This window comes from Nematolebias whitei, chromosome 3, assembly GCF_014905685.2.
Source record: "Nematolebias whitei isolate Nwh7 chromosome 3, NemWhi1, whole genome shotgun sequence".
Classification (NCBI taxonomy): domain Eukaryota; kingdom Metazoa; phylum Chordata; class Actinopteri; order Cyprinodontiformes; family Rivulidae; genus Nematolebias; species Nematolebias whitei.
In genome coordinates, this window is record NC_056500.1 from 57,250,943 (window position 1) to 57,274,761 (window position 23,819).

Sequence of the window (23,819 nt, forward strand, 5' to 3'; positions counted from 1 at the left end):
GCTGGTGGGGATCTTCCGGTTCTCCCCTGTGGTCCGTTCTGGGGGGTGGGTGAGTGGTTCGTCCTGTGTGGGTGGCTCTGGGGGCTCCGCGGTCGGGGTCCCTCCTGGGGTCTTGGGCTCTGGTCCCCCCTTTTTCGTCTGCCTCTGGTCTTGGGGGTCAGGTCTCTGCTGCTTCACAGTTACTATTAAATGTTCTATTAGAGAAGCCTTATACACTTATGCATGCTCACAACCACACACAAATAGAAGCAGGGATGCTTATGTAGGCTTTAAATGTAGATATATAGATATGTATGTGAGTGTATATTCATGTGTATGTATGTATGTATATAGGCGTAGGTATGGGCATATATATTTATGGAAACTTACTGCAAAGCCATGAATATTTTAAGTTCTTTATACATATGTATTTTGTTGCTGTGTTTTGTCATGTTCTTTGCAGGTGAACAGACAGTGGCCGGGTGTTTTGCCGTGTGCTCTCTTTGTGTATATTTCTTATATTTTGGAGTCTTACTTTGTCTTTTCTTTCTTTCTATCCTTTAAAAAAAAAAAAACAACCCTACACTAGATAATCACTAGAATAAATATTTCATAATAATGGTGTGGAGAGGATGGCTGTAAGGGGAGAAGGGAGGCTGAGACTCATCCTCAACTTATCGTCGTGGTGCCAACTGATATTTGTTTCAAAAACTTGTACTTTCACTGTTGGAGTTAATTGTGTCAGTCTATTACCAAAACATCTCACAAACCTCCGAACTGATTTTGATTAAACTTTCAGAAAACAATCATTGGATATATGTCTACAACTGATTCTCTTACAAAGTCAACCCAATTCAAGATGGCTACCAGAGCCAAAGTGGAATTAGGAAAAGTCAAAACTGATTATACCTTAGTCAGTTTTACAGATATTGAGCTCAAATGTGGTGTGGTAGTTTCTGAAAGCTATTTAAAATATAAAATCTAGGAACTATTGAGCTTATCTTTGCATAAAACTTGGGTAATATCTATTAAAATAAGAATTGTTTATCTATTAATTATTTTCAACCACCTTTCTTTCTTTGTCATGGGGGTCGCTGGTGCCCATATCCAGTTGTCACTGTGCGAGAGACGTGGTACACCCTGGACAGGTCTTCAGTCCATCACAGAGACACATAGAGACAAACGAGACAAACAACCATTCACTCTCTCACTCACATCTAAGGACAAGAGTTAACAATTAGCCTAACATGCTTGATTTTGGTCTGTGGGAGGAAACTGAAGAAAACCCACACATCCATGAAGAGAACTCAGAAAGGTACTTCGATCCAGCAGCCTTCTTGCTAAGAGGCAACAGCTCTACCAACTGCACCACCATCTGTTGGCTAAATATATTCTGAACCACTGAACTAAATGTAATGAAACTCTCAGAACGTAATCACTGAATGAATCTACAACTGACTTTGAGTCAATGCAATTCAAGATAGCTGCCACAGCAAATCAGCCTTAGCCAACACAAAAATGGGTATAACACAATTTTACAGATGTTGAGCTAAATTTTGGATAAGGTTTGATGATTTTGAAATCATCTACAACCTTTATTTCTAAATCTATGCTAACTGATTTAGGGAGTTCCTGCAATGTTGATGAAACTGTGCGTGATGTGATTGGTTTTGACAGCATGCTACAACTTTGTACCTTCTCATCTCTTCTCATCTTTTTAGCAATGGCATAGAAGTTGGTGGGCAAAATGCATTCCTTTCAATTTTAAACCATCATTAGTCTCATCCTGTCATATGATGATATTCACCCTCTCTGTTATCTGAGACTGAGACCCTCTGTTTTTTATGTTTGAAGGTGTAAAGGAGCCTCCCATTATGGGCTGTCAACAGACAGGAAGCGACGCTCACAGGAGAGTGAGTGCACCGATAGTACATCAGAACTCACTATTGCCACGATGCCCAATGACGGCCCCACCTCTGCCGCTGTGGCTCTTCTATCAGATGAATCTGGCCTGGTTAACCCAGCTTTCGACCCCAGCATGGAGGACAACAGTCAGTCAGGCAGCATGACCAGCCTGGCCGCTCGCAGCAGCAACAAAAAGAGTGAGTGTGAACGAGAGAAGGGATGTCTCTGTGTGTGGTCATGTTCAGTTGTGAAATATATCACTGTTGTATGACTTAATGTAGTGCCATAATTAGAAACTTCTCAAAGAACTTTGTTTTAAAAAATGTAAATACATTTGTGGTGCTTATTCAACCCTGCATACAGTCTTTGTTCTATCTAATGGTCTCTGATGGAAATCCTATCAACCAATTAGCTCTGCTACCCTTTCCCCCCACAAATCCATAAAATGTCTCTTTGTGAGAAAAGGGAGAGAAACTTAAAGAGAAAGTCACAGAGAAAGAAAGTCATAGAAAAGACTAGCACACAGAAAAGGAAAAGTGTAAAGGAAAGCTGTAACAAGAGCCCGGTTAAAAACTGCTGCTGTGAGACATTCAAAATCCTTCCACCATTTGTCCCACCTGTGATATCATGAGGTAGTCATGAGTGTTCCTCTCCACCCTTCTACTGAAGCAAGTACCAAACGATGCTGCAGCAGCACTTTAGGCTTGGCCTGCTGAGCACCCACCACCATCACCGAGAGCACCGTAACTGCTGAACAAGCTGTCAGCTCTAGCAGCCGCTGGCGCTTTTTAAAGAATAATGTGGCTGTCAGGAGCCCTCGCATCTCCCTTGGCCTACAGAGGGAGGGAGTGGTGCTGCAGAGACTCTGTCCAGAGCAGCTGAGCCGGGCAGCTGCCTTCGCCACTGCATCCACCTGTAGTCCTGGAAGCAAAGTCCTGGGCAGGAGCCTCTGCAGGCAGGCTGGTTTGGACTTAGTCACTGGAGTCCATGTGTTCTTGAATTACATCACTACTTTAGTTGTGCAAGCATACTTCTATACACAGTCCTCAAGATTAGTTTATCATTCAAAGAGCCACCAGTTGAAAGTAGTGTCTTCATGCATAGGGGAAAAAAAGATGCTTTAACTGACCTTGTTAAAAGTTGTTTGGAAAGAAATGGAAGGGGTAGTCTAAAAAGAAAAGGAATGGGTCTTTTTTTTTTTTTTCAATTTAATGTAGTAAACATTTTAAAATGAACTATATTCTTATTTAAAACAGCAACACACTTTAGCTGTTGTAACATTACAGTGACACATGAGGTTTTTTGTTGTTTGAACTTAGTCACTTACCTTCTGATTATTGTAGCACATCACTCTGAACACGTGGTGCTTTGTAATACAAAGAAGCAGCTGGGAAGGCTCTGGCATCAAGTTAATTCCTCCAGGCATCAGTATTACTAAACAAGATTTAAGTTACAACAGTTATCGGATGTTCTTCTTTTTCTTCTTCTTCCTCTTCTTCTTCTTCTTCCACCCTTCCACCATCATACCCACTGTCCCTCCTCTTGATATGTCCAAACCATCTCAGTGTGTCCTCTCTAACTTTATCTCCCAGTTGTTCAACCTGTGCTGTACCTCTGATGATCTCATTCCTAATCTTATCCATTCTTGTCACTCCTAAGGAGAACTTCAACATCTTCATTTCTGTCTCTTCCAGTTCTTTCTCTTGTCTTTTTGTCCATGTCTCTGTCTGCAGTCCAGACCATACAATATAGCTGGTCTCACCACTGTCTTGTAAACTTTTTATTTGACCTTTGCTGCCACTCTTTTGTCATAAATCACTCCTGAACCTTTTCTCCATCCACTCCATCCTGCCTGGACTCACCTCTTTACCACATTCCCCATTATCCTGGACATTGGACCCCAAGGACTTGAAGTCCTGCACCTTTGTGACCTCTGCTCCATGTAGCCTCAGTATTCCACTGGCCTCCCTCTCATTCACACACACATGTACTCTGTCTTACTACAGCTGACTTTCATTCCTTTTCTTTCAAATGCATATCTCCACCTCTCCAAGTTCTCTTCCACCTGTTTCCTGTTCTCACCACAGCAATGTTATCTGCAAACATCACAGTCCATGGGGATTCCTGCCTGACCTCATCTGTTAGTCGGTCCATCACAGGAACAAAAAAGAAGGGGCTCAGAGCCGATCCTTGATGCACTCTCCTCCACCTTGAAGCTATCTGTCACTCCTGCAGCACATCTCACCACTGTCCTGCTGTCCTCATACATGTCCTGTACCAGTCTAAAACAGTTAGGCATTAAGAATGTACAGTATTTATTGTATGACTTCACCTAGTACCATATCTGCTATGTAGCAGTATTGTTATAATAATAATTATTATTATTATTAGTAGTAGTAGTAGTATTGTTATTATCATTATTATTATTATTAGTAGGAGTAGTAGTATTACATCCATCATCCATCCATTATTTTTATTTATTTATTTATTGTACTCTATTAATCCCCAGTGGGAAAGTTAATTATCTGCATTTTCTCCATTGCATATGTAAGCACACATGTGAAGCAGTGGGCTGCCATTTAGGGTGCCCAGGAAGCAGCTGGGGGGTGGGGGTTAAGGTCCTTGCTCATGGGCCCAGAGTGGGGCAGAAGAGGGTGGAGGCAGGCGTGGATGTTTCACTTTTTCCACCCACATTTTGACGTTGTCGGTCACAGGAGTTGAACCGGGGAGTTGACCGGCGACCCTCCGATCACAGGCTCACCCTCTCTAACCTCTGCACCACCACTTCCAATCTTTACCCGCTTCTTTCTTTTCAGGTCACGGGGGTCACTTGTGCTCATATCCAATAGTCATTGTGTGAGAGGCGGGGTACACCCTGGACAGGTCTCCTGTCCATCACAAGGACACATAGAGACAAATGAGACAAACAACCATTCACTCTCTCTCTCTCACCTAGAGACAATTTAGAGTTTTCAATCAGCCTAACATGCATGTTTTTGGTCTGTGGGAGGAAACTGGAGTACCGGGTGAAAACCCACACATCACAGAGAGAACATGAAAACTCCACCCAGAAAGGCTCCAGGTCAGGATTTGATCCAGCAACCTTCTTGCTGAGAGGCAACAGCTCTACCAACTGAGCCACCAATGCCACCTTATTTTTATTAATATTATTATTTTTGCAGTGAAGCCTGGTGATTGTAAGGATGACATCAGTGAATGCAGTGAGTTGCTTGATTTTCAAGTAACTGAGGTGAGGAATGATGGCACCAATTGAGAGTCAGAGTCAGAGATTCTTTATTGTCATTCGCACCTCATGTGGTACATGTGGTGGAGCGAAATTATGTACACAGGGTCCCAGTTACATCCAACAATAAAATGTAAAAGAAAAACAGTAATAACATCTAAGATATGAACTAAGAAAAACATCAACTAAATATACACTAAGCACTCATAACATAAAACATTGAACATCAGCACAAACATGAACATGAGTCTGTGAGCAGATGTGCACGCATGAACACATCAACATTGAAACAGATCAGCAGCAACATGAAACAGATCAGCAGCAACATGAAACAGACCAGCAGCAACATGAAATGGTTTTTCACAGTGATTATTCTAGTTAGAGATTCATGAGTCCAACAGCCTCAGGGCAGAAGCTGTTCCTCAGTCCAGTGGCCCTACACCCAACGCCCCTCAACCTCCCTCCCGAGGGGAGTGGGGCAGAAAGTGTGTGTGCTGGGTGAGCGGGGCCCCCCACGATGCAGGTGGCCCTCCTCCCGCACCCGGAGGTGTAGATGTCTGTAATGGAATTGCTTCAATTCTTTGCTTTCGTCATACATGTAGGTCAGGACCGATACTCTAGTTAGTATAATTTTGCCTCAAGGGTGCCTGTAGCTTAAGAAAAAGTAAAGTTGTCTGTTGGGGGTATGCTGCATCATTCCTTAACGTCCCAAGTGCATATATGTAAATTGCCTTTAGCAATACAGAGAGCAGTACCTATCCTCCTGTGGGTTGTCATGGAAATAATATTGGGTTTAAAAATGCATTTAAGTTCATTTAAAGCATCAACTGTCCACTAAAATCAATTTTTTTTTAGTATTTATTTTTTACAGAGTGTGCAGTGGGATGAGTTTCAAAATTTACCCCAGGAGCTGTTTTTTAAGCAGGCTTTGAAAATGCTCAAGTTAATGTATATTTAAACTATATAAAACCATTTGTGTACAGCCCACATAAATAATCCAATAAAAGAAGAAAAAATAGTAAAAAAAAACAACGACTAAGCATGAAAGACAACTATGTAATGCACATTGTACCACTGGTGTTCATCTCATCTCAGTACAATCAGAAGGAAAAGGGGAAGTCAACAACTAAGGGACTAGCCTAATTTGAAACATCTTGTCTTGTACATTCAGACATGCAGCTTTCAAACTGACACTAACTGGATTTACTGCATCACAGGTATTTCAGCTTCACCAGTTGCAGCATGTTAACTTGGGTCTTTTTCAGAGGAGGTTTGGCCATGACTGAGGTAGACTCAGACATGTCTGGGCATGTTCAAAGTGAAGGCGTTTATAAAGAGCTTCTCCTCTTCTGCCTTTCTTTGCAGTCCGAAATTTTGACCGGTCTTCTGTGAGGAGCCGCTCCTTCAGGAGGTTGAATCGGGCGTTCAGTGTTCTACGGAGGACCAAGAGTGGCACTGCAGTCAGCAATGAGACGTCTGAGGAGAGGGATAATGCCAGGAATTCCAGTGTGCCTCCAGAAAGTACGGATCAAAGCTTTTACATCAATCTTTTTGTCTCCTAAATGTCTCTGGAGAGAGTTCCAGAGAGCATATTGTGTGTGGTGTGTGCATGTGTGTCCAAAATGTTTGTATTCGCAATGTTCCCTTGGTAGTGCCAAGAAGGTGACATGGCTTAGGGCCCGTGGTGCAACAGCAGCATATGTTTCTTTAATAATTCAGCTGCAGATTGCATAAGTGTGTTAGTGCATCACTACAGACAGTTGAGGAGGGAGAGCTGCGGCCCCGAGGCACTTTATACTGATGGAATACCAGAGGTCACAGAAGGCAGATGACGTTCTTAGAGATGGGCTTTACGGCTCTTTAACGGGAGTCACATCTTGAGGATTGACTTTTTTACAGTTACTAAAGACATGTTTAAAGTCAGCGTTTTGCAATGCTTTGTGGTTTAGCTAGTATCATACCTAATTCCAGTTCATTAAACAGTGTTCATATGGACCTATGTTTCTGCTGTTCTCTGCAGTCATTCAGACATACGGCAACACGGGGAGCACGTTGTGCTCACAACAAATATGTTTGTATATAAAGGTCGGTAAGAAAGCAGGTGTAAAATACCAAAACAATAGAGTTGAACACTGACCTGAAGTATCTGTGTTGCTATTTAGTGTGTGGTGCTCAATTTTATGCATGCGCATTAGTAACTGTAAAAATGTCCATTCAGTTATTTCAAAAAGCCGTTCAAATGGTCCAGTCTTTTGAACGGTCAGACGCAAGTTATGGCCGGTGAAGTACTACAGTCTTTACTACATTGTACAGTGCAATAAAGACGTCACTACGTATATTTGTAGCAACATGTTGCTATAGCTGCACATGCTTGTCTAGTGCACAACCCCCTCTTCCTCTCTTTCTGAGTGCATATTTGCCAATCACAATAAGTGCTGTGGTCTGCTTGTTCTTCTTCATCACAGAGAAAGCGTGCGCGTGTTTGCATCTGTGTGAAACACTAACAAAAAAAATGGCTTGCAACTCTGCGACTCAATTTTCATTGTTTTAAACAGCTGTTCTAAAGATTCATTTAGTTTGTGACTGTCACATCTGATTATCCATTTTTTTGCCTCAACCTCCAGTTCTTTTCTTTTCTCTAACTCCTCTTCTTTCTGTCCTCTCCTATATTCCCATCCTTGCCTTTTCACCTTCAGTCTTGCATCAATTGGATTAAGTAGTCTCCAAAGAGCCGTACTGTTTTAGACACGAGACGCTCTACAGTATAGAAAACAATGCAAGATGTAATATCTAACATTCAAGTCTTGTCATGGCAAAGTGGATGTAATATAGTCAGCCATAACAGAGCATTACATTGAGTCAGAGCTGCAAGAAACTGCTATTGCGTAAGAATTGAAGATGACAAATGAATGGGAAGCGGATGATTTTTAAATGCCACCAATGCGGAAGCTGAGTGAATAGATCAAATATTCATTGCCTGCTGCTGGAGCAACAGCAAGATAAATGAAAGAATGACGTAGAGTAGAGGTTATTTAAAGCAAATTGCAAAAGGTGGATACATAATTTGCTGAAAATAAAGTGAAGACTTTTAAAACAGATTTTAAAGGTAATGTATGAAAAACTACAGAAATGATAAGCAGTGGGGATAAATAAAGGATACATACAGGTAAATGGACTGTACTTATATAGCGCCGTTCTATCTTATTTCAAGATACTCAAAGTGCTTTACACTACAATCTGTGTCCTCATTTACCCATTCATACAGCTCTATACTAGATCTCTACAAAGCTAATTGAACAAATCATTCTAAAGAGACTAATCAGTGCTTTTAGATCACATTCATACACTGATGGGACACACATCAGAGGCAGTGTCTTGCCCAGGGACACTTCGACATGTAACTGCTGATGGATTCGAACACCGAACTCTCGCAATGGAGGACGACTGCTCTAACCACTCAGCCACAGGTCTTGGTTAGAGCTCAAAGCTCTTCAATGCTATGACATTGTCAGGTCTCTCTTGTAAATGAGTCCTCGAGGCTCAATGGGATTGACCTGTCTAAATAAAGGTTGAACGAATGAAAAAAGAATGATAGACTCCAAATATTGATTGGAATAGAGTGCAAAACCAAAAAGAATAAACAGCTGAGCCGTCATCGCTCAAAACAATAAGGGAGATAACCCGCCAAGGAATAAGTGAGGAACGAGATATTTTTCACAACAAGAAAGAAATAAGATGAAAAGCATGTCTTTGCTCTGTCAGTGACTGGGCAAGTCACCAGGCCTAAAGGCACAGAAGGTTCCCACCATTCTTCCAATAAAGCCCAGTTCAGCATGTGGAAATCACTGCTGTATCAAAGAAAGGTTGAAGTTTACGATGAGATTTGTAGGAACAGGAAATTATGTTTTTATGCTTATTCAGCGGGATCCTTCGTGTTGGTTCAGCTGATTAGGTTTGGATCAAATCAACAGATCAACGTTCTCGGAGCCTTTGAGCTCATGTGGCAGAGATTTTTTTTATTGCTATCAAAATAAAAGCTCACATCTTTCAAGTAACATTTCCACAGTGCAGTGATTAAAGTAAAATCTTAAAACTTGTGTGCAATATAATGTTTGGGCTCCACTCAAGTCATTGCTTACTGAAAGTTTTCCCGAGCATACGTACAGATGTTCTGTAGGTGACTAATGATATAAACATCATGGAGGATAATCAGCTGAGGACAGTCTCCCTCTCGAATTGTATGAGTTTGTTTTTCTCAAGGAAGGAGACTGCTGGTTTCACTGCTAAACCACCACAGTTTACTACACTATCCTGTTTCCTTTCTCATTGCTTTCCCCTTCCCTCCCATTCTTCTGCTGTGTCTTCATTATTCTTGAACAGTAAAACTAAAGTCAGCCTTTTTCTTCTTCTACTTTCTCCATCAGTGCTTGCTCTCCCTCAGTTACATCACCTGATCCCCGATGGTGAAGTTACCAGTATTAAAATCACACGACAGGATCCTTCAGATCCTCTGGCCATTAGCATTGTGGGCGGCAATGAGACCCCTCTGGTCCGCATCCTCATCCAGGATATATACAGAGAGGGTGTCATAGCTCGGGACGGTCGCTTGCTGCCTGGGGACATGATTCTAAAGGTAACAAAAAGAGTTTCTCTGAATAAAAAGCAATCCAAGTAATGATGTTTGGTTTTTAAAATTAGGCTTTTTTTCTCTTTCAGGTAAATGGCATTGACATCAGCAACGTGCCTCACTCCTTTGCAGTGGCATCCCTGAGACAGCCCTGCCAACTCCTGCGGCTAACTGTGCTCAGAGAGCAACGCTACCGCTACCGCTCACACTCCCATGGCTATCCATACAGTCACGGCCATGATGCCGCTGGGGGCCACCAGTCACACAGCCTCTCCCAACAACTGAGAGATGACAGTATTCATGTAGTTCTGAGTAAAAGCACTCCAGATGAGCAGCTGGGCATTAAGCTTGTGCGGCGGGCGGAGGAGCACGGGGTCTACATCTTTCACCTGCTGGAGGGCGGCCTGGCGGCACGTGATGGACAGTTGTGCATTGGTGACCGCGTGCTGGCCATCAACGGGCACGACCTTCGTTATGGGGCGCCAGAGCACGCTGCTCTGCTCATTCAGGTCAGTCTGCAGGGACCACAGGAAATGCAGCAGGCTTTATTATTTCACAGAAAGTTCACAGTGGTGACAAATCTGCCTTAATGCTGTTACAGACCACAAACGACTGAGCTACTCAAAGTCCCTAAGGCATTAAAGATAATTGTGGTGGTTCAAGCTAATTTTGTGCTGCGCTGTTGTGTCTGCACTCGCTGCAGTTAATAGTGTTTAATTGCGGAGACTCCCTGACGCACTGGACTAAGCTGCTGCCTCTGGTTCCTGGTTGATGCAATGATGGCGTGTGTTCAGTTAATAGTGGTTAATTACTGTGAGTTTGAGGCTGGCTGTGCAGGGTCTTCAGGCTCACAAGTCCTGTCTAAGCAGTTTGACTGGCCCTTCTGATCTCTGCGGAGCCAAGATGGCCTCTAGGAGCAGCCACTTACTCTCAGAGATTAAGAACTGGAGGGAAATAAATTTAATTAGTCCAATTAGGCCAATAATGGCCTGGATTGGTTAATTTCGAGCTGTTAGACAGCAGCAAAAAGAAATCTCCAGAGGAATCTCAAAGCAGGAAGGTAGAAGCAGCCATGCAACATGTCTGGCTGTGAGACAAATCACATGTGAATGTGTGATGAACCAGCAGGACAGGAGCGGGAGTGTGAATTCACCGAGCGTGGAGAACAGACTTTTATTTGGTGCCCTATCTTTAGAATTTCTCACCCAGCAATAAAATACATCACGTACAGATTTGCACCTTATGTTACAACTTTTTGCTGTCTTTTTGCTTTCTTTAGGCAAGTGAGCAGAGCGTTCACTTCGTAGTGTCTCGTCAAATTTGCCTGCCCACACCAGACATCCTACAAGAAGCTCCATGGGGCGTGGAAGGTCCCCCGCCATATTCCCCCGTAGACATGGAGCAAACACTGCTGGTGAGCAGCGCACACACACGTGACGTGAACACCGTTAATGCACAGAGAAAAGATGTGTCCTTGTGAGAAATATTCACTTTCAGCTGCAACTAATCTGTGCAGGCATTATTCTTTCATCAATGCCAAGCAAGTCATCCAGGCAGGACAACAAGAGGGTCTCCTCCGTTCACTGCGTTGCAGCATCCATATCTTTATTTTACACACACACGTCTTGATACCCCACCATGTTCACTTATCATTCATAACCTCACTCGGAACGGTTGCGGTTTTATGCATTTCTTTTTAGTTATTGTGCTCTAACAGAAAACTGAGAAAACCTCCTCGTCATCCATTTGACAGTTTGAGTTTGATGTTTAGATAGAAAATATGTGCAAAGTTGTATAAGATTACAACTTAAAATGAATTGAGAATGACATGCCAGTTTGCTCTTTATCAAAATCATGAAGAATCGCTAAAGCCAGCACCCAATTTCTTGCGGGATCAATAAAGTCCTTATCTTGTCTTATTATGGAGGACTGTAAGAAAAATCAATCATATGATGCTGAAAACTAAATACACTAATGCCTCTCATCATCTGTGGAAAAGATGCAGAATGAAACCACTTCTGAAAATGCTAACACTCCCTGACAGCTGCCCTAAACTTCAAGGTAATAAAACTCCATCATGTAGTTATGATTAAATCCACTTGTGCAAAGCTTCTTAAACAAAAAGCATGACTAACCTCTCCGTAGCTGATTTAATTAACTTTAGGCTGTTGCACAGAATTGCTTAAAAGATGTCATGTTTTGCATGACTGTTAAAATTCTGCTCAAGCAAAGTGCAGACGAATGCAAAGAAATGGCACCCAAGATGATTTTATCTTTTTTTCATTCAGCCTTTATTTATACAGGTTAGTCTCATCAAGTCATGAGGATTCATTTTCAAGAGAGACCTGTTTAAAAAAAAACACACACACACAGAGATGAGGTAAACACAACAAGAAACAGTCATAAAAAGCATATAAAATGAAAAGTAAATACAAGTAGTGATGTAAAACAAAATAAAAACAAGCTACATTATGAAACAGGGTAAAATACTAAAAACATGTCTGCAATGATTTTTGCCATGACATTAGCAGTTGTTTAAAATCCCTTAGAGAGGTCAACGTGGACAGTGTCAGATCTTTTTGCAAGGTGTTCCAGGAAACAGGAGTGGAGAATGAACAGGCCCTTTTGCCTAGTTCAGTCCTCACTGAGGGAATGCTGCGTGGACCGTATTTTTTGCCATAAACGTTGCACCATCCTATAAGTCGCATCAGTCCAAATATGTCTAATAAAGTGGAAAAATCCATAACTATGTTGCTTCACCATATACGCCGCATCAATTATGCGTCACCGCTGACAACCCAGAAATGTGGGCCGGTGTTGTGCCAAAAATCGATTGGCTGCCAAATGGCGGCCGCAGGAGCGTGCACGGGAGGACTTTAACAAGAATTTAACAAGATTAACACTTAAAAACAATTATTTTTTGCTCAAAATTATGAGAAGGGGTTCTCTGCAGACCAAAAGTGGGCGTTTCTGGAGAATAGGCGTTTCTGGAGGGTAAACACTGATTGTCTAACTGTATTTGCTGCTCTTTAGTTAAGTTACGTCAACTCTTTTTTTAAACTGAAGGTTTCTAAGAAGGCAGCACAGTGGTGCAGCTGGTAGAGCTGCTGCCTCTCAGCAAACAGGTCCTTGGTTCAAACCCCGACTTTCTGGGTGGAGTTTGCATGTTCTCTACGTGCATGCGTGGGTTTTCTCCGGGTGCTCCAGTTTCCTCCCACAGACCAAAAACATGCATGTTAGGCTGATTGGTAACTCTAAATTGTCCCTAGATGTGAGTGAGAGAGTGAATGGTTGTTTGTCTCGTTTGTCTCTATGTGTCCCTGTGATGGACTTGTGACCTGTCCAGGGTGTACCCCGCCCCTCACACAGTGATTGCTGGACATGGGCACCGGCGACCCCCGTGACCCAAAATGGAATAAGCGGGTAAAGATAATGGATGGATGGATGGTTTCTAAGAAGCAGCATTATATCTACTGTCAAACACAAGAAGGTTCTCTTTTGTTCTTGGTTGTAGCTGCACCTGACACAGTTGGTTTGAGTGTGGTCTGGGTACAATGAAATATGAAGCATCTGAAGCCAAACCTGCTCCTATTTGTCAAAAAGTCTGATCTCAATTAAAGATCATGAGTCCTGTAACGAGATAATGGCCCAAATCAAATGCTAAAAACAAAATTTACTGTTTAGAAGTTCTTCTATGAGATCTGATCTATGAAAGGAGCTGAAACATGGAGTAGGACTGACCCTTAAATGTGAGACAGCTGAGGAAGTTAACCAGTAAACAGAATACCTGCTCCAGTTGCAGAAATCTTACAGAAACTGACCATCACTCACTGATTTAAAAGTTGAACAAGAAAATGTGAAGTTAAAGGAAACATCCTTTGTCCCTAGGTCAGTTTAATTATCATTATTATTTTGGTTACTTTATTTTTCTTTATTTATGAATTGATTTCAATTACTTTCACATTTTTCAACAACCAAAATGGATTTTGTTTTTTTATGTAATGGCTAGGTATTAAAAAACAAACATTTAGCCCTCCCTACTACCCAGTTATGTTGCTCTTGTTTTGAAATGTAACTGGAAGTTAAGTTAAGAGTTGTGTGTTAAGAGAGGCGGAAAGAGAAGTTATGGAGATGCCGCTAATGTTGAACTGGTTAACACCATAGACATAATGTGCCTGTGGTTAACACAATCTGCCAATAACGCCTTTTATTATTATTTTTTTGCCCAATCAAATGTGGCCCTGCAGATATACCTTTTTTCTTATCGTCCAATAAGATGTGGCCCTCCTGATACGTCTTCTGTTTTTGTCTGCAGAGATACCTACTTGGAAATTATAGCAGTGTTTCTCAGTTTAACTTTTCCTTAATAAATGCACTGTGACGGTCAAATCAGCTGTATTTTCAAAAGCTGATACATAGAAGTAAGTGTGTGCACGGGACGAGTCGCTGTGCAAATTTAACAAGATAACCACCTAAAAACAATTATTTGTTTGCTCGACCTCATAGTAAACATGTGTGTTAGTCTAACATTTGCTTAATAAAAGGACTTTAACGGTCAAATCAGCTGCATTTCAAAAGTATTTGCTGCCTCGGTGCTCCAGGAGCGTGCAGACAAGGAGGAAATCAGGAAGGAGGAACGCTGCGCATTTCTTAGAAATGTAACAAGCTAAGTACCCTGATGCATACCCTGATGCATGCTCAATAATCCAGGTAGAAGATTTAAAAAAAGTGAAGTCAGGTTCTCTGGATGGGTGAATAGTAAGCAGCCATCAGGGTGCATCAGGATCCATTGTTAGTCTAAAAAAGCTAAGTCTTGTCCTCTGGACGGGTTCAAAAAACAAAAAATTGTAGAAACGTTTCTTCTTTCATCTGAAAGACTTCTTCAGTCTAAGGAGCTGTATTCAGCTCAGTCTTATAAATAGCACCTTCTCATAGTGCAGTGATCCTCACTATTTTTTTCAAAAGAGCCATATTGACAGATCAAAGTCAAGAGGAGAGTTGTGATACCACCCCAAGTCACTCAAATAAAAGAAAAGAATGAAACAACCCACCTATGAACAAACGAGAATCACAGCCAGCACATTATCTGTTTAAACAAAATGCACGTCAGTACTGAGATGAGAAGCTGCCTGTCCTTTGTAATTTGTTGTTGCAGACACAGTGAGACATTCAAGATGGGCATGGGTCAGTCACTTTCTCTGTTTTCACTTGATGGTGTTCATGGTTGAAAATGTAGACTCCCACGTGTAGAAATTTCAGCTTTTAGCTGTTACCCCAGTCCCATGAAGAAAGCACAAGTCAACAATAACAATGATTACCAAAGTACATGCTCAACAATGACTATTATTATTATTATTATAAAGTTTATTCATTTTTTTAAAACAAAACAAAACAAAACAATTTTATATACAATAAGAAATACAATCACAAATAAAATGAAAATGGATATGCTGTAATATGTGTACGGACGAAGGTGCCCTCCTTCACATTTCCGCCTGCCCCCTCATGTAACCATGTCTAGAACCGGCCCTGTAAGTTGCTCCTACTTCCTTCACCACAGATGACAGCAGGTGCGGAGACGCGCACGGCCGGTAGCTGATCCATCTGAGATTAACAGGACGTTTTTTACGTCTTTGATCTGGGATCTCTCTGTGTGGAGTTTGCATGTTCTTCTCGTGCTTGAATCGATTTTCTCGGGGTACTCCAGTTTCCTCCCACAGACCAAAAACATGCATGTTAGGCTGATTGGTGACTCTAAATTGTCTCTAGATGTGAGTGAGAGAGTGAATGGTTGTTTGTCTCGTTTGTCTCTATGTGTCCCTGTGTTGGACTGGAGACCTGTCCAGGGTGTCCCCCGCCCCTCTCACAGTGATTGCTGGACATGAGCACCAGTGAACTCTGTGAACCAGAATGGAAGAAGCAGGTAAAAGATAATGGGTGGATGGAAATAATTGTGTAATGCAAAACTAATTAATAAAAAGGTTTATATAATAGTTTTTGCATAAAACGCTATAAATTTTGCAGCTTGTGGTTGTTTTAAGATGGCAGTTATCCACTTTGGTCCTGACATTTCTCACACTAACTATTAGCTCATTAATCTGCTCTAATTTAATTCTGTTCTCTAAAGTGAGGTTGTTCAAAGCACTAACTACAACAGATCAAATAATAATTGTTCATAAACTTTCCATAAACCCCCCTTTATAAGATGCAAACTATTCCTTTAAGGTGCTTTGGGCAGCTGGCCTCATTCCTTCATAACTCATGAAATCATAAAATTGCATCAGCTGGTTATTGTGACACTACAAGTGGCTTGTAATTTGAAGGCCTGCTCGCTTAACCTAGCATAAAATTTGGAAATTTAAAAAAGCTGCTTTGATTCGGTCGGAAAGTGAGTGAACCTCCGAAGCTCAGTAAATATCAGTGATGTTCATTTAAAAACCAGCACAGAGGGAAGTAGAACACGTGGCTCACACACCCTGTGCAGTGTGTAGGAAGCGGCTGAATGTGGCCAGTTTGAACACAGCTTGAGTCGGTGTCGTGCCCTCGGGTCAGTAACGTGACTGCGAGTGATCTGCTGTGAGTGCAGCAGGAATGTGTGAATGCAGCACATTAGCAAAGCTGCATCAACCTCAGTGTGTCCAGTGTTATTCATTACTGCTCAGCTCTCCCATATCTGACTCGCAAGTACTCACTAAACAACATCACTGTCCCTCACAACCCCCTGAAATGCACCATACAGCAACAGTGCAACACCTGTGTGTGTTGTTTCTCTTATCGACCATGCATGAGCACCGCAACACTTATGTTAATATGGTAATTTATCAATTAGCGACTAACCATGTGTATGTTATTAGTCTTAGACTTACTTGACTTCCACAATCATCACAAATCTTCAAACTAGTGACAAGTACAGTCATAAATATTGAAATGAGCTCTTCAAAAGTTTAATCATGTCATCTAAGAAAGTGTCCTTGTTGTGAGTTCACTGTGTTTTAAACTTATAAGAATAAAAGATAATGAATGAAAGATGTTCAAGATGACAACATTGGAAGTATATAATCCACTTTAATTATCTTCCTTGTTTTCCTTTTGTCCCCTGTGAAGGACTCTTGTCAGAAGCCTGCGTGCTACGAGAAGACAGTTACGCTCACTAAAGAGCCGTATGACTCCCTGGGCATGACAGTGGCAGGTGGCATGTCCAGTCGAGGGTGGGACCTTCCCATCTATGTCACAAATGTAGACCCTGATGGGGTGGTGGGACAAGAGGGCTCCATTCACAAAGGTATGATCCTTTATTATTACAAATAACTAATTGTGTTACAAGGACACATCTTTTAAAAATGATTTACTCATAAGTATTTGTTTGGGTTTGCTACTTGTGCAAAATCACAGGAACACAAGTCTTAGCAGCCTGTTCTGAACGTGCTTTTCTTTGGTGATGAACAAGCAAATTTACCTTGGTGCTGATGTGGATAATTTCTCTGCAGATTTGTTCCTACACACTTCAACAAAAACACAACGAAACATTAGCATGGCAGAGTTCAAGATATTGCAATGTAGAAAAGGACTGTGTGTGTGTTTTGTTCTGCAGAATCAGTCGGGTTTGAAACTGCAAGATGCGCCAGTATCAATTCAGGGCCACTGAGATCTTACATCACAGCTGAAATGCAGGGAAAGTGAGATTTTCCACAAAGTGCTGATTCCAGCAATCCATCTCTTAAGACGTAACAATATTAAGCCCTTCGTTGCACTCAACATCCGGCCTCTCCATCCCCAGCCTGAGGGTCTGTTTATGAGGAGAAATATAAATGTTCCAGTGGAGTATAATGATAATATGAAGACTTCACACAGTTGTCCTGGGGTCGTTGTTTGGTACAGTTCAAGGTGCACATCACTGTATCTGTATGAGACAGAGTAGCAGCAGCTGTCTCTTTGTTTGATTGCTCATGAAAGGCATTCATTTACATTTGCACATCCTCTCAGGGTAAATGTGTCCTTTGAGTTGCTTAACAGCAAGCAGGACTGTGCCACCTACCTTGGCATCACTTTCATTATTAACAAGCTTTTCAAAGCACAGGTGGCCCTTGGTTTCCACGTCTTTGTGCTCTAACTGAAGATGAAACGAGCAGATCATGAGTGTGTCCTGTGCTGTGTTTATATAAAACTATTATCAGGGCAGCAACCATGTCCACTCCTTCTCTTCTACAGGTGACATCTTGTTGAACGTGAATGGGGTGGATTTGACGGGGGTGACTCGGGGTGAGGCTGTGGCCAATTTGAAGAACACCTCATCTCCTGTTGTGCTCAAGGTCCTGGAGATGCGTCCTCCTGATGAAAGCCCACAGGAGTGCTCGCTGCCACCCTGTCTCACCTCGTCCCCCACAGACAGCACCAAGAGCCCCCTGCCTAATGACGACTATTCCCCACAGTGGGTTTCATGGTTGCAGCTACCTAGGTGAGCACCCGCTTACTGTCAATGTTTGCAATTTTTCTGCGCAGCTCATGCTGGTCTTCCTGGCCTCTGCCAGCTGGTGCCACCTCAAATTTTGGCATGACCAGCAGGGAAATGAAAGATCATTATACTTTTAAATGATTTTTTATCACTACTAATGAATAATAAAACATCGGAAAATGAAAGTTTTTTTTTTATTGACTGTTGCACTGATACACCGGAGCTTTAGGGCCACGCTAAGGAAAAAAAAATTAAAAGCCATAAATATTATGAGAATAAAGTCATAGTATTATAAGAATAAAGTTGAATATAGTCATACGAGACTTTTTTTACAGCTCTTGTTTATTTTTTTCCCCAAGTTGGATCCACGACGTGACCTGTCAGTCAATCCAGTAGTTGTGTCAGTAAATGACCAATCCGAAGCTAAATGCTCCTTACCTGCAGAGAGCTGCTGCAGCCCATCAGAGCGTACCACCTTACTGTAAGCAGGTTCAAAGTCCTGATGCTGATAATAATCTGATGCTGATGTGCTAACAGATTAACTATCTCCTTATTTGTAAAACCAAAGTATAACTTAACAAGATGCTCAACATTCTTCATTTTACCACAGTAAACCTGCTTTATCATGTCGGAGTTCGGATAATATTACGACTCATTTAGCGTCAGATTGGTCATTTGCTGAAACACCTACTGGACTGATTGACAGGTCGCGTTGTGGATCTGACTCGTGGAAAAAAAAAAAAACGAGAGCTGCAAAAAGTCTCGTACGACTTTATTCTCATAATATTAAGACTGTTCGACTTTATTCTTGTAATACTTTGACTTTATTCTCACAATTTTATGGCTTTTAATTTTTTTTTCTTAGCGTGGCCCTAAAGCTCTGTCATAAACTAATGCTCCTGTGTCTGTAAAATAAAAAATAAAGTCAAACATGTTTTTCTTGCAACAATTAACTAATTATAAGCTAGATTCTAGTCAGCAGTGCAACTGCATGTAGTTTTCATTCAAAGGTGAGATCCTGAAAGAAGACTTCTTGTTTCAGCAGACTCACTGCTGCATACAGACTCTGAATGAACCTAGTTGGTGATTTAAAGATGCAGTTGAGAGATCAGTGCCTTTAATCTCTTCTTGGCTCCTGTAGACCACTCTACTACTGCAAAGACATCGTCCTGCGGCGGAACACGTCAGGAAGCCTGGGCTTCAGTATCGTTGGAGGTCAGGAGGAGGTTAACTGCAATCAATCCTTTTTTATCCGCTCCATCGTGGAGGGGACACCAGCCTACAATGATGGCAGGATAAGGTATTCACTTAATGTAGTTTGCTGTTGCAGCTTCTAGAGAGATTTCTGGGAAAACTGTAAATGGACTGTACTTATACAGCACCTTTCTATCTTATCGAGATACTCAAAGCTCTTTACAATCTGTGTCCTCACTTACCCATTCATACAGCTCTATACCAGACCTGTACAAAGCTAGTTGAACAAATCATTCTAAAGAGACTAATCAGAGCTTTATCACATTCATACACCGATGAGACACACATCAGAGGCAGTGAGGGGTTCAGTGTCTTGCCCAGGGACACTTCGGCATGTGACTGCTGGTGGATTCGAACCCCCAACTCTTGCATTGGAGGATGACTGCTCTAACCACTTAGCCACAGCTGCTCTATAAAGACATGCTGTGGTGGCTGAGTGGTTAGAGCAGTCGTCCTCCAATGCTAGAGTTGGGGGTTCGAATCCACCAGCAGTCACATGTTGAAGTGTCCCTCCGCAAGACAGTGAACCCCTCATTGCCTCCGATGTGTGTCCCATCGGTGTATGAATGTGACAAAGCTCTGATTATTCTCTACAGATTCAGATTCTTTGTAGAGATCTAGTAGAGTGCTGTATGAATGGGTAAATGAGGCACAGATTGTAGTGTAAAGTGCTTTGAGTGTCTTGATAAGATAGAAAGTACAGTCCATTTACAATTTTACATGTTGGTTGTAAAGGGGTTTTTTTCTCCGCTTTTTTACTTTAGGTTGTCAAAGATTAACTCTTTTTCTCTTTTTCTGTGTAGGTGTGGGGACATCCTGCTTGAAGTGAATGGGAAGAGCACATGGGGGATGACACACACGGCTTTGGTTCGCCTCCTGAAGGAGCTCCGGGGGAAGATCACCCTGACCATTGTCTCTTGGCCAGGCAGCCTGCTGTAACAGTGCTCCAAGCCATCTAGCACTGCTCCAGTGGTACTGACCTGGGGATTGTGAAGCTATAGACTGGGCAGCCACCCTAAAGCTTGCTGTGTGGGAGAAGCTCAGAGTTGTGGTGCCGCTGTGCAGATCCCTCACTTCAAATGGCCTGCAGGGAATTGGCCAGCAGTTTGCAGGGGGTAGAGATTAAAGACTGGGTTGTTACCAGAAAGTTAACTTGCCCCTTTGGGAATGCTGAACTGGAAGGATCCAGGCTGGAACCCCTTCTAACTCATTCATTGTGTGTCAACTGTTTACTGGACATTGTCAGTGTATGGAACAGCAGCCAGTGAGTGGGGTGGGAGGCCTGAGAGGAGAAACAACGTGTTGCCAATTTCAGTAGATATATATTAGGATATGCATTCAGATGGACTCACATTTCTTTATGTAAATGTTGAGTGTCTCAAAAAATAATTACAGATTCAGATACTTGTAATATGTTTCTTTTGTTTGTTGTATGGCCTTTTAATGTAGGCTTTATTCTGTTTGTACTGACAGTGGTTGTCATCTTCATCTGTTGAACTGAAGACACGTTGCCAAGTAGTAGTCTGTGAGGTCTCTCTCTGTTGTCTCAGAAGCTATGGCAAAATTATCAAAACCACTGGCAAGCAAAGATACATGAAAAAAGGATCGATGTGTTCACAACATGTTAAAAAGTTACATTTAATTAGGAGATGTTGTGGAGGCCTTACTGATTTTCTTACTTTTGAGAAAAGCAACTGATATTTCTGTTTCAGTGGATGGCCTGAGGCCCATCTGCTGTGGTTCTATCTGTCACGCTTCAGCCTGTGTAGTCAATCTAATGGTGCATCTGGTTAAAAGATAAATAAAGTTGTTTGGAAAAAAAGAGTTCAGTTTAAGGAATATTGAATAAAAGCACAAGCCACTGAGAATTACACTATTACACTAGAATTATGAAACAACATGCCTTTTGAAAAAAACTATCGTTTTTTTTTTTTTTTCTTTGTTTAATTTTAAAATATATCAGTCGGCCTCTTCCTTCTTCACCTCTTTTTTCTTTTTCCACATTTGGATCTTCTGTCCTTCTCCTCACTGTCATCCTTCTTACTGCTATGGCTGCTGAGGAGATAAATGAAAAACAATTCATAATTATTTTTATTTTATTTATTTTTTGCACTTCCCTGTATGTCAATGTGTGTCTTTGTTGGACCTTTGTGATTGTCGGTGCCTTCCATCTCTTTTGTGTCTGGACGTCTTTTCTCCACAAACTCTTCTGGGGCTGCATCGTTTGCGTCCAGGCTCTGTAGAAACTCTTTGCCTGTTTTGCGCTTCTTCACTGAATTAATATCAAAGAAACATTTTCTCTGTTATTTCCATCTGATACAACAGTTTGAAAAGGTATGGATGCTCTCTTTTGCCTTAAACAACAAACACACAAATGATTATGACTCAGTTTGTTTTTAATGGTGTTTATGTTCTAATTTGTTGTGCTGAGTCATTTGCAACATACGGCCTACACTGAGTGGGAAATCTTGAACTCTTGCATCCATGATATTGTGCATAATGTTTTTTCCAGCGTTTAACTAAAACAGCTACGCCATCATTTCTGAATGAAAAATTGTTTTAGTTTAAAGCATTGGTATGAAGTGTAGTGGGCAATATGCATCCCTTCAAGGAATTGTAGACTTTTGATTATGGTAGCCTCCATCTGGTCTAATATTCAATAAGGAGCTCATCCTTTGTGTTACACCATGCTCTTCATAATACACTGAACCCTTACTTGGATAAATGATCTTAGTTTAAAAAAAAAAACAATAATTGTCATTCTGGGACATGACTGAGGTGTCTGTTACACTTTTTTCTTGTAATTTTATCCCTCTGAAAGTACACATACAAAATTGTTTGCACTTGCTGATAAGATAAAAAAAGGAAGCATACTAATTGCAAAATGCATTTACATTTGACTCCAAATTTATGTTTACTGCATTTTATGACACCACGCTGAGAGGCTGGACATATATTTCAACAAGTATTAAATGACTGCTAAAACAGATCTCCCTTTATTTTTACAAGTGTTTAAGTCATTTTGGCAAACAAAATCTATCTAGATGTTTGCAAATTGATCAAACTGTCCCTGTGAAAAAGTAATATTCAGAATAACAATGTAAATTAATAAAACATCTGGCTGAAACTAAAGATGTCTTATTAGCTAAGTTACAAACAAGAATTATCAGAAAAGTGAAAAATAGCTCATGGGTTAGAGGGTATGATTAAAGCAGAAGCAGCAAACACAAAGGGATTCTCTTTCAAACAAGAAAAAACAGAAAATAGATGGAGAACCATCAGATGACATTCAGTCTCTGTGTTCATGCAAATAATTTCCTTTTCAACTAATGCAGTTCAACCTTCAGCCTTTGGTTTCTATTATGCAGATGAAGGTTGGTTAAATAAACGCAAATGTCATGACAACATGCTCCAAATAAGAGAGTTGTCATGGCATTCATCTGGAAAGAGGCCTGCATTTGTTTTTAACCCAGCTGTGAGACATCATTTGTGGCTCAGAAAAACAAGGACCAGACTGTGACATGCACAAAAAGCTCAGATAGGTTACTCCTGTGACAAACAGAAAATGAGATTTTTGGGAGTATTATTTACAAAAGAATGTCTTAAAAGCACAATTTACAGCAAAACTGAAAACTGATGTGTGCGTATGTGTTCAACCCAACTTTAAAGTCCCAACCGTTATCTGTGGCTGAGTGGTTAGAGCAGTCGTCCTCCAATACAAAAGTTGGAAGTTCGATTCCACCAGCAGTCACATGCTGAAGTGTCCCTGGGCAAGACACTGAAACCCTCATTGCCTCTGATGTGTGTCCCATCGGTGTATGAATGTCAGAGAGTCAGAGTTTCTTTATTGCCATTCACACCTCATGTGGTACATGTGGTGGAGCAAAATTATGTACACAGGGTCCCAGTTACATCCAACAATAAAATGTATAAGAAAAACAGTAATAAGATCTAAGATATGAACTAAGAAAAACATCAACTAAATATACACTAAGCACTCATAACATAAAACATTGAACATCAGCACAAACATGAACATGAGTCTGTGAGCAGATGAGCACGCATGAACACATCAACATTGAAACAGATCAGCAGCAACATGAAACAGATCAGCAGCAACATGATATGGTTTTTCACAGTGATTATTCTAGTTAGAGATTCGTGAGTCTAACAGCCTCAGGGTAGAAGCTGTTCCTCAGTCTAGTGGTTCTACACTTAATGCTCCTCTACCTCCTTCCTGAGGGGAGTGGGGCAAAAAGTGTGTGTGCTGGGTGAGTGGGGTCCTTCATGATGCAGGTGTTCCTCTTCCTACATCTGGAGGTGTAGATGTCTGTGATGGTGGGGAGACTGACTCCAAC

General features: G+C 41.4%; 1 protein-coding gene across 3 annotated transcripts in view; it reads left to right on the plus strand.

Moving 5' to 3' along the window:
* lnx1 (ligand of numb-protein X 1) overlaps positions 1-21,283 on the plus strand; it is a 103,037-nt gene extending 81,754 nt beyond the window's left edge. For all 3 annotated transcript variants that reach the window (XM_037698338.1, XM_037698337.1, XM_037698340.1), the window contains 9 exons: positions 1,834-2,081; positions 6,494-6,649; positions 9,553-9,761; positions 9,845-10,264; positions 11,035-11,169; positions 16,860-17,037; positions 17,964-18,210; positions 19,349-19,507; positions 20,265-21,283. In XM_037698338.1, coding sequence (XP_037554266.1) covers positions 1,834-2,081; positions 6,494-6,649; positions 9,553-9,761; positions 9,845-10,264; positions 11,035-11,169; positions 16,860-17,037; positions 17,964-18,210; positions 19,349-19,507; positions 20,265-20,400 — 1,888 coding nt within the window. In that variant the 3' untranslated portion in view covers positions 20,401-21,283. The remainder of the gene's footprint in view (positions 1-1,833; positions 2,082-6,493; positions 6,650-9,552; positions 9,762-9,844; positions 10,265-11,034; positions 11,170-16,859; positions 17,038-17,963; positions 18,211-19,348; positions 19,508-20,264) is intronic.
* Positions 21,284-23,819: the final 2,536 nt, after the last annotated feature.